At 38.9% G+C, this 11,484-nt stretch overlaps 1 protein-coding gene across 1 annotated transcript; it reads right to left on the bottom strand.

The window, feature by feature from the left end:
• Window positions 1-3,107: 3,107 nt before the first annotated feature.
• tspan35 (tetraspanin 35) lies at window positions 3,108-9,683 on the bottom strand. Its single transcript, XM_038693321.1, has 8 exons — window positions 9,433-9,683; window positions 7,365-7,442; window positions 6,633-6,848; window positions 5,878-5,952; window positions 5,663-5,770; window positions 5,439-5,576; window positions 5,236-5,328; window positions 3,108-4,928 (listed from the first exon to the last, which is right to left on the bottom strand). Exons 2-8 carry the CDS (start codon window positions 7,419-7,421, stop codon window positions 4,869-4,871), a joined length of 747 nt encoding a protein of 248 aa, XP_038549249.1. The 5' UTR covers window positions 7,422-7,442; window positions 9,433-9,683; the 3' UTR covers window positions 3,108-4,868.
• Between the last annotated feature and the right edge of the window lie 1,801 nt (window positions 9,684-11,484).

Consider the following 11,484-nt stretch of genomic DNA (forward strand, 5'->3'; position numbering starts at 1 on the left):
ATATCACTTTTGCTGCCCAGCCAACTTTAGTTGCCTGTGCCTTTTATTATGGAGATGTAGCCAACCAAACCGCTTGCTTTGCAGAGGCACAGGCTGCCAATACAATCTGATTATTCCTGAAATATCTAAATAATCTTCACAATGGGAAGAATTATTGTGGCAGTAACACGAGCAGCTCGTTATTGAAGCAGGTAAACCCACATACAGAGGAAACTGTAGGCACAATTCACTGCACAACACTTCTTCTTCTGTACCCACCCCTGCTGCAGACATCATCACTACTGCCTTCAGCTAGAAGTAACAGCAGCGCAAAAGAAGAAGCTGCACCAGCCTCGAGCAACTTCTTCTTTCCTCCCTTAACATTTCTAGGCTACAGACTACATTTTACAGATGTGGAGTATGTGAGTCATTGACTGGTCTCTTGACTGCTACGAAAGTACCAGAACATGTAAATACCCCACCAAAGTACTCCTTTCATACTGAGACGCTTGTGTTTTTCACAAAGCCTGCACTGCCTCCTTGTGGCTGGACTGTGATAATGCAATGAAATATGAAATTGGCTTTGGGGGAGTATTGGAGCCCTGTCACCTGCCTTTGATGCTTGAGCTAATTGGGCTAGCTGCAGTTTTAGATTGCTCCTAATTTCAGGTGTAAAGAGCATTTCAAATTGTTACATTGTGCTCAATGTCCTCAGGTAATTGAGATTTTATAGATTTAATAGTTAAAATCTTTATACCTTAAGTAAAGTTTAGAGTTTAGCCAAACTGCTAGGCATAGACTGTATAGCTCAAAGCTAAAGAACTGGTGCATATGTACTCACCAACATTTAATTAATATTACTTTATGTGTTATACTTGACATTTCAGCTGCATTGTTTGCTTTTGAAGAGTCTTGAAACCATATTGTGATAATGTGTTTTCTTTTACCTTCTTTACAAATTAGATAATTATCTCTCCTCCTATTCATCCTCTGGCTGCTTTCCATCTCCTGTCTCAACCAGCAGTATGAGCAAAGGCATGAAAACAACTCTGCTTTGTGTTATGACCCTGGGGTCATATTTTGTTGTTTATTTATCTCTCTCACTGCACTGTCAGCTGTTCTCCTCCCTTAGAGTGTGTGTGAGTGTATGCAGGTACTGGAGAACAGGTGGGCACACTGGATTGGTCCTGTAGAGTTGATTGGAGCCTCCTGATTGGGCACCTGGATGACAGCAGCCATCTTAAGCCCCACTGACAGGAAGTCTTCTCTCTCTCTCTGCCATTCCCAACCTGAGCCTGAGTACTGTGTGTTATGTCTGTGTTCATTGTATGTAGTGAATTGTTGAGTATATTAGATTTAGAATGTAAGTGAAACTGTGTAGTGAACACATTAGAGTAAGTAGTTTACCTTAGTCTTATGACAGCCTGGTTTAGTTGGCTTTGCCATTTTGTTTGCTATGTAGCAATTTTCTTTGTTGCAGCTACAGTATATTGTGTCAGCTACTAGCAGTGAGTAGGAGTGAGAAGCCCTTTTTGTTTGCACCATATTCTCCTGTTTTTGGAATTAGAAGCCTAGTTTAGAGATGTCTTTGTCGGTTTTCTTAGAGTGTGTTGGTTGTTGTTTTGGGCACTGCTCATCTCTGAAGTAAATAATAAAACTGCTAAATTGTATTTACTGTGTGCTGGCCTTGTTTGGGAATGGGAAGAGTGGGAAGCCACACATTTATGTTACATCCAGGACACCCCTAGACATTAGGACATAACAACAACTCTGCTTTGTATAATTCATTATAAGCCCCTACCTTGACCCAATAATGACAATAATCCAACAATAAGGACTATCATTATTCTCGTGTAACACATACAGTGACTAGGACTGGCAAGCTTAGTAGCCTGTTGCCATGAACAATTAATTTAAATCAGCTTTGTGAGATGATATGGAATAAATAAATAATTAAATACATGTTCATTTTCTAGAGAACATATTTTATAAGTCTTTACCACCTGTTTCCAACATTTGCATTCAGCACATGTTGGTTCTTTAAGAACAGAAGAGACCAACATGATTATATACAGTATAATGTTGTATAATTAATATAGCCTATTATTACTTACGTTTGTTTATTATTTATTTAAGATATGCACCACTTCACTAGGCCTATATTTAAGTCAGTGTGTAACATTTAGAAGGATTTATTGACAAAAATACAATATAACTATGTTTTCCATGGTGTATAAAGACCTGTTATGTTTTTATTTAGAATGAGCCATTTCTATCTACATTCACTACGGGTGCTCTTACATGGAAGTCGGCATGTTCTTCCTCCATGCTTCTACAGTAGCCCAAAAGGACAAACTTCTCTACAGAGCGCAAAGTAGAAGAAGAGGTGAGGAAGTTGTCTGTTTTTATTAGAAGTAAGAAAAGAAGTGTAATTTGGACTAACGAAGGCCTGCATGTATTATTTAGCACAAGAGCCAACAGAGCATGTTGGCCACCATAGCTTCTCTCTGCGTGATGGAAAGGGAGGAGTGAGCAGTGCATTCACATGGTGTCAGAACAATCTTAATCTTTTTCCTCCTTAAATCTTTAGTGCAAACCAGTAATGAAGTATACATCGGACATAAAGGAGTAAACAATTTGCAATTTGTAATAATTTTGCTGTCCATGCAGAGTGAACTAGAGGTGTGTTGTTTATGTGCAATGATGATGCTAAACACATCTTTGTGGTAGCCTCCATGTTGATTCCACATTCTGATTTAAGAGCACCTGGATGCACTGTGAATTGCTGGTTGCAATTTGTGACCTTCACCACTAGATTCCACTAAAACTTACACAATGAATCTTTAATTTCTCCGTTTTTGTATTAATTCCATTATCTATAAAACATGACACATTTGCAATGAACTGTAGGGTGTTTGTACAAGTAATTGTCAATTGAATGTGTGAGCTTACAAACTGATTGAAACCTTTATTATTATTGGGGTTTTTTTTTTACATGTTGGTGTTTGTTAAATTATAACTAAAATGTAAACATGTTGAGGTGCTAATATCTCCACATCATGCTGTAGGCTAATACTCAATTATAAGAGTGGACAGTGGTCTTAGTGCTCATTAAATTTACCAGGAAACACACATGTCATTTTTTATTGGTTGGTACATTGATTAGCAATATAATCTACCACATTCTTATTTTTCTAGTTTGATTGAAGAATCACCCAAATCAATCAATTATAGGATTTTTACTGTAATCATCTTAAAATGATATGATCTAGTGTTTCTATGTTACTTTGCGAGTCAAGGAACGTCAAATTGAAGACAAACAGCTTAATGCACATACAATAGCTAGATGTCATGCCGACTATGACATGTTAGACGTTACAAGAAGAATTCATCTAAATTTGATATTTATTATGACAGTGCAGCTTGGCTCATCTATGCAGACTGCAGGGTCTTCTTTGTGCCTTGATAATGTTAACTCAACAGCCGCCTACTGGAAGGCACATGGCTGCAGTATGATGAATGATGGGTGGTAAATTCGCCACTGAAAAGTCCTCCACCAAGCTTTGCACTGATGGAAAGCCTTTGATTAAAATCATTAAAATGACACCTGCTGGGCTAATCCCAAAGTATGACAGCCTTAGTCAGACATTTTAACTAGTGTGCTGCACTTATATTATCCTGCCCACTCAAAAGATCACAAGCATCCCCCCAGCATGAGGAAGTTTCTTTCCAGGCTGTAAAGCACCAAATGAAGCCAGAGTCCAAAGTGATTCATAGCTAACTCAAGGATTTGGATTCACAGCTTTCAAAAGTCCACTTATCTAAAAGTAAGGGTAAAAAGCTACAAAGTTAAGAAAAGTTACACATTAATACCTACTATTTTACTTATATTAAAGATAATTAGCCAAGACAAGCTTGATCTAATTCAGATAAACTACAATATGAGTTGTATATAAAAATATTGGTGGGGATGGATAAAACACATGTCTTTGGTGTGAGAGACTCGGGTTTGGCTTTCTCTGCCAAGGTTTTTCCTGAGCAAGACACTTAATCCCAAGTTGCTCCAAAGAGTGTGACCTCTGACATAGCCTATATAGCAGTTGTTAGTCGCTTTGGATAAAAGTATCAGCTAAACATGTAAATGTAAATGTTAAATGTTATCTAAACAAAATCCTTTATCTCCTGATGGGTAATCAGAGCTCATGACTCCACTGTTAATAGTTTCAGGTAACTGGCAGACAGTGGCAGTAATATGTATCCCACTTATTGTTTAAACTCAATAGCTGAAAATAAACTTCAATACTTCAGACAAACATGTTTGTTGTCAAACCTGTTTGCTTGTTAAAGCGTGATAAAAGAGAGAACAGAATAGGGCAAAACCTATTCTCTGTAGGTTCTCCTTCCCCTTTAAAAGGTCTGTAAAAATGTAACCAACTCAGAAACTCACCACGGTCTAGAAATACTTTGCACTTCATTTCAAAATTGATCACCATACAATATACATACAAATAATGTGTCATTTCTGCTATTTAACAAGCTGCATCATGTTTACAACATTCACAACATTGGTTCCTGTGTCCAACACACCAGCCTTTGTTCCAATCTCTGGTGAAGTGGACAGTGTGTGTAGCATGTTTCACAAAGTGTAAAAGAACAATAAATGTACATTCATATACGGCATCTATTACATAGACTTCAATGTGGTAAAAATAGATTTATGTCATTCATTAATTGAGATTGCACAAGCTCTGACATGAAACTGTCTTCAATCATGAGTCATTTTTGCAAGATAAAGGCATAGCCCTTCACTCCTCTAGAAGCAATACAGGAAGTAGAATTTCAGGCTCCAGTGATTAAAATGATCCTTATAAGGCCATGGCCATTCGCTGTTAGCCCATCTTGGATTTTATTCTGCAGAAAAGGATCAGGGAGACAGCCATGGCACATATCTGAGGAGAATATACATATTAGTAAAACATGCAATTAAAAAGCATAGTAAGTAAATAAATGGTTACAGAAAGAAAAGAAAGGATGCTAAATGTAATGTAAATGGTATATTATTGAAGTCATATTTATTATACCTAAGCAAGTGTTGATTTAAATTGGAAATGTGTTACTATCTGATAACAGATACACTTTTATTATCTCAAATTCATGCATGACACAGGATGGTCATCAGATACTGAATAAGGCTTCATGTTCAATCATTTTATCCTCTCTCTCAGCACATGAAGAGGACGAGAGAGAGGGTCATACCTCCAGAGCTGCGATTCCCAGGGCCACTGCCACAATAACCACTGTGTTGTCATCAATCAGCTTCTTGATCTTTGGGAAGCAGCCAGTGATTGTCTAACAAAATAGAGATAAAAAAGGTACAATAAGAAGTTACTCAATGAAAATGGTTTGGGATTGTGCGTAAAGATGTTTTTTTTTGTTTCTTCTGCTTCCAAAGCCCATACCGTGGTACTGTTAGCCATCGTTTCATTACATGGGCTACTGTAGCTCGGACAGCACTGTGGTGGGAATTGCTTGTTGTTGTTCACATAATACGAAGAGTTCTTGAAATCTGTGTAGTTGTAGAATCCACAACATTTCAGCTAATGTGGACAGAAAGAGAGCACATGTTAAGCATCAGTGAAATGGTGTGATCACATTTTTTAATTTGTTCCTCAGAATTACATACAGTGGTCATGGTAGTATTCCACAGTCCTGTGGTGTCAGGATTTTTCCCATAGTCCTTCCTGATGTTCTCAACTGCTGCTGTGCCCAACTTGAATAACAGCTGGTCTGCCTAAAATGCAAGCGTACAGTAGCTTCGGGATCAAAGTATCAGAAGGCAGAACATGGCATGATAATATGAAGAATATTCTTCTATAAGAAGTTCACTACTTAACTTACCAAAGGTCTGAATACCAAGATCACCACAGCTCCTGCAACCTCCGCTATGAAGACCACCAAGACTATAATAAAAAACTAGGGAAAAGATCAGAATGTTTTATTGGATTCACTCAGGCTTCCACTGGAGAGATTAAAAAACAGCGGCTGATAACACATCTGTGAGCGATGTTCCTCAAATTAATACAAAATGTCATATTCCATCATGTTTTCCACATGGTTTTCCGTGGTCTGAGGTTTGAGTGGAGCTCTTTAAATTACTTAATCTTGTTGTGCCATCTTTTTCTGCAACACCCGCCTGGAGAATTAGCACCGTCAGCTGTTTATCTCGACACGACCAACTTGGATGGAAACTATTTCAACTATGCATGAGACATTGGAGCGATTGGTGCTTAATTTTTAAAGGGTACTTTATTCTGTTAAATAAGAAGATTGATACTACTCCCATGTCTGTACGGTAAATATGAAGCTGCCACCAGCAGACAGTTAGCTTAGCACGCAAGACTTGGAACTGCCAGAAACCCCAGGCCTGACTGTGCAAAAGTTAAAAAAAATCTAACAAATTCAGCCTTCTTCAGAGAAAAGACACATTCTGGTTTCACTGCTTATGATCTTTATTCTAAGCCACCAGCTGCTGGCAGTAAATTCAAATTTAGCATACAGATATGAGAGCGGTATTAATCTAATCGGCAACAAAGTGAATAAGGGTAATGTTGAACTATTAGTTTAACCCTCTACAGTAGCAGACAACAACCTACCATCAGCAGCATACACTGGCTCTCTCTGATGGCTCCACAGCAGCCTAGAAAGCCGATGATAAGCAGGAGTGCTCCTATTGCAATCAGCAGGTAGCCCACGTTGAGCACCTGATTGAGCTCTGGTGGAACGTTATCAATTTTCCCCAGAAAGCTGAAAATGGAGCCACTGTCCACCTTCACCCAGATCCCAACACCCAGGATGGCAGCACCCGCCAACTGAGGGGGAGCGATGGGAAGAAGAAGAGAAAGGGAGGGAGAAGAAGTGAGGAAAATCTCAACGATTAAACGATTTTACATGTAAAGGTCATTTTACTGTCATGGGCATACACATGCTTGACTCATATTAGGGACTAAAAGTCAGGATATATTGGCCTCTGCTGCTTCAAATTTAAACAGTCTGTCTAGAGTCCAACAACTTCATGGAAGTACAATACAAGTGCCCTTTTAAATAGCGTTTATCCTCTGAGATATCCTCTGAGATATTTCTGACAAGTCAAAAGTGAATAACAGTTGGACAGACGCATCAACCGAGAGGATATTCCACATTTTGATACTTCAAACCACATTTGGTCTTGCAAGTGCAGTAAAATACCCCATTGATTTATTTCTGTCATGAAGTTACCACTTTTCTTTGCACTATGCCTACATACTTTTATTCATCTTTCAGTGTTTTCCCCAGAAAATAAAATCATATAATATTTTTAGTATTTCTAATTAAACATTAAAACTTACAAAGATAATGCCATTGAAGAGAACCATCATGCCTTTGAGGAAACCAAAGCATCCCATTTTTGCTGCAGATTGTTCTTCCTACAGAAGGAAAACAAAAGAGAAAGAAATGCGTTGTTCAACACTGGTCAACCAGTACTGTCCATGCATTTTGTTGTCAGCTTTCATGTTATTTTTACTCCCATAATTTTCACAGTGTGCCTTGTGAAGATTTTTTCTGAAAATGTAAAGATTTTACCTTTATCTTTAAATGCGGTTATTCATCCATTTTAATACAGTTTCAACCATTTCTAAAAATGTAAGTCATTTGTGTACACTGCATTAATCATCTTCATGATATGTTTACGCAAGTTTCACTATGTCATAATGCACTGCTAATTAGGTGACAAATTAACAGTGGGATTGTGCCGTTTCCTCTGTGAAGTGGGAGCGCAAGTGGGGGAGGGGAAAACACCTGCCACTTTCCCCATCTCCGCACCTTTTAGCCTCAGTAAGCTTAATAACGTATCTTTCTCAAACACCGAGTGCCCTGAGCCATTTGTTTCCACCCTGAGGACATTTACTGTACACATATCACCTTTCAGGGAACTGGGTGAGGGCTTTGTTAAGTTTAGAAAAAATGGGAGTTGAGATATCTGAGGAAGTATGCCTCACTGCAATTTCTGGGAAATTGTTTTACTGCCGAATGCAAATGAAGAAATGAACCAACACAGCTGACGTGGAAATGTTTCCCCTCTTTGCAACTTTCCCTTTTTGGGTTCAAATTCAGAACATTTTGCTATAACATTTGTGTGACTTTATCAACTTAAAGATGATATGGGTGAGGTTATATGGACACAAATGCAGTATGTTAAAGAGACAAAGACTCTAGTGTGTGTATTTGCATAGAAAAGTCTGCGGCCAGCCAGCTTATGCATCACACCCATTGGCCTGGGTTGAGTTAGACTATGATGCCGAAACTAAGGACCCATAGACACATATTACAACATGACAGCCCATTAAGTTCTTCTGTATCTGTTGACACATATGTATACACAACACAGTCTCTTTACTGTATCTTTCTTCATTGTACTGACTCGTCAAACAGGCACAAACGTCACTGTATTCTATCTCCAAATCTCCTCCTCCTTTTACAACCTCTACTGTTCCAGAGTCACTTCAAGATTGTCACTTCCAAATGTGTGTGTGTGTGTGTGTGTGTAGACCTTCCATCAGGGGAACAGTGTCCTTTGTGTGGCGTGACAAAACGGACAAATTGTTATACCCAACAACAATGACTGAGCAGAACTCAACAGGTGGCTTTCTGAGAACTGGGACATCCCTCATGGCTCCTATCATTCATGCGCGCTGCTTTCTACTTGAAGCCTTTACAGTTATTTTCATTCCCTAATACCTTTCATGAACGTCCACTCAGACAAACATATCAAATGAACCCAGAAGTGTTTTGTCAGTCAATTTTTTTTGCCTTTGCTGGTCGTCATCAAGTTAATCATACATTTGGGAACCAGGATACCCTCAGAAACATAACGAGCCGTTGCCAAGACTTCCCAGACTCCCTCTATCATTACACTCCTCTGAGATTTTTACTACTTCCTCGTGGTCAGAGATTGACACCCAGGAGTTGGCCTGGTGATGCATTAATGAGGTAGAGTCACATGCAAATCTCAAAATGTCCCAGCAATGACTGAAAAGGGATGTAGTGTGCACTTCCATTATGCCTTGGAACACAAAAAAAAGGAGAAACTCTTGTTTGGAGCCGACATATTTATCGCTGTACTGTATGTGTTGAATGTGTGAGCAGCTCCGTGGCCTATGTTACTTGGTCTTAGATCAACAAAAACGGAGTTGTCTCAGAATGACTTGACAACAGAGACACACAAATCTCAAAGGACGCCATTGAGCGGAATAATTGCAGGCAGGTCTCAGGAGACAAAGGATCATTGTGGCATGAATCTCTCCCTATTTTGGTACAATACTTGTAAAATAACCAAATGAACTTAAACTTACATGGAGAAGCTAAAACACAACTTTAAATCACAGTCAGTTTAAGTTAAGTCGTTCTTCAGCTTACCTTTCAGAGGAGATATACAGGGACGTGCTCCGAGGCTGGGTCACCGCTCTCTCTGAGTCTCTACCTTCACTGTGGTGATGAGGGCTGTGGTTGCAGGACCCAGCTGGCTGTGAGATAAAAGAAGTATGGGAGTGTCTTATTCTTCTGTCCTCTGAAAATGACCCACAATGTACTCTCTGGCTCCCGTTTCCTGTGGCTCTGCCGCTCTGTTAGATATGAAAGAGCCTCTGAGGGACTTTTTCTGCTTTCTGTTGCCGGCTGGTTATAAGCACTGGAAAGGGAGGGGGGAGCAGGTGGGCGGGATCAAAGCAGCCAAGTAATAACACACATCACCAAGGCTGGTCACCCCTGAGGGAGGGTAGAGAGAGAGAGAGAGATCACCTGTCTATGGTCACACCAGCTTTTAACACACATCCGGGCCTCTGTTTCGAGGTGTTAATTTGAACACAGTTTGTAAATATGATTAAATAATATGAGCATTTACAGTGTGTAACCATTTGTAATTAGTAAGTACAGGCAAATCTAAAACCTTTATGTCCTTAGCAAATTACAAAACAAGTGTGTTCCAGTCTAGTTTCAGATTTAACCATAGAACTGAAACAGTACAACAGTGATTATAAGATTATTTTACTAGACCTCAGTGTTGATCGTGATTATTATTATTTAAAGATTCAGTTGGCTGTTTCTTCATGGTTTTCATCTTACTTAAGCGACTGGAGCTTTTTTGTGTTTGTATTGGTACTTTTAAATTTGCTAAAGCAAACATTTTCTCAGGGGTTCTACATGGGTCAATCCTATGACCACTGCCTTTTCATTTATACATGCTCCCTTGGCAACATTAAATCTATATTTTTATATTAACAATGGATCAAATAATTACCTATAATGTAAAAGGTGACGCTCATAGTGATGAAGCCATTATTAATTATCAGCCGACTCTGCAGTTACCCACAGCCATACAAAGCATTTTAGCTCCATACAGGTGAGGGGAACTCTGTATATCTCTCAGCTCCTTGTTTTGGTTTTATGGTCAGAAACTTCACTGTTTGGCTCAGACTTAGTGCTATCATCAATACCAGACACAGACAAAGCATGAAACTGTTATAAACCTCTGTGTGCTACCCACCCAGCATCAAACAGCAGACAAAGTTCGCAACTAGCTGGTGAACACAGTGAAGCGTTTAGCAGCTCATGAGCCAAATACTTCCCTCAGCAGTTCAAGGTGACTGAAAACAAGAGCTCAAAGGAGTGTGAATATCGGAAGTAACATTTGCCAGGTGGACAGAAACACAACTTAAAATGAATGACAATGTGTCTCCTAGCCAGCTGGAGCGTAACAAAACAGTGCCACCAAGTGGCCAAAAAATAATCAAATCAATCAATTCATTAATCAGAATCAATAAATGCAGGTTTAACAAATGACTAAGAATTGCTGTATAAAAACAACTGGCCAAATTTTGGAAACGGCAGCTGACAAACAATCTCACAACAAGGTCTATTTAGGAGCTGTACTGGAGCTTTTTTGGCTGTATTACGTGATCTTCCTCAGCAGGTTGAAGTTACTCAGTTGTCATGAAATTGTAGAAGTTTAAATTTTCTGAGCACTTTAACAGTAGTTAAAGTTAAAATGTGGATTTTCAAGGCACTTGGTGTTCAGAAAACAGACACATTAACAACCACAATTTCATGACAGTCCAGCCAAATCCCCCTACAGAGAAAGATCGTGTAATATCATAGAAAGCTCCGGTAAAGCTACTAAGTGAAACTTGGTGAGAGATTGTTTTGTCAAGAACTGGAAATGTATCTTTTTAATCCGAAACAGCCCTTGTCAAACTAAACAATGACATTAGGAACAGTGATTCATTGAGAACTTCTGTTGATTATAATATAAAACGATATGAAACCCTTCCCTTTCCTCTAGTCATATCAGTCCTATAAACAAGCTGGTGTATGTGCAACTGTATTTACATATGATGTCAACTACTGGATAACAAGAATTGTTGAATCAAGATAAGAGAGATATTGAGATACAATGAGCAAGTCGGGAAGCTC

Source organism: Micropterus salmoides, unplaced genomic scaffold (assembly GCF_014851395.1).
Source record: "Micropterus salmoides isolate LMB-PRFRI ecotype aquatic unplaced genomic scaffold, ASM1485139v1 Ms_hic_scaffold_10, whole genome shotgun sequence".
NCBI lineage: Eukaryota > Metazoa > Chordata > Actinopteri > Centrarchiformes > Centrarchidae > Micropterus > Micropterus salmoides.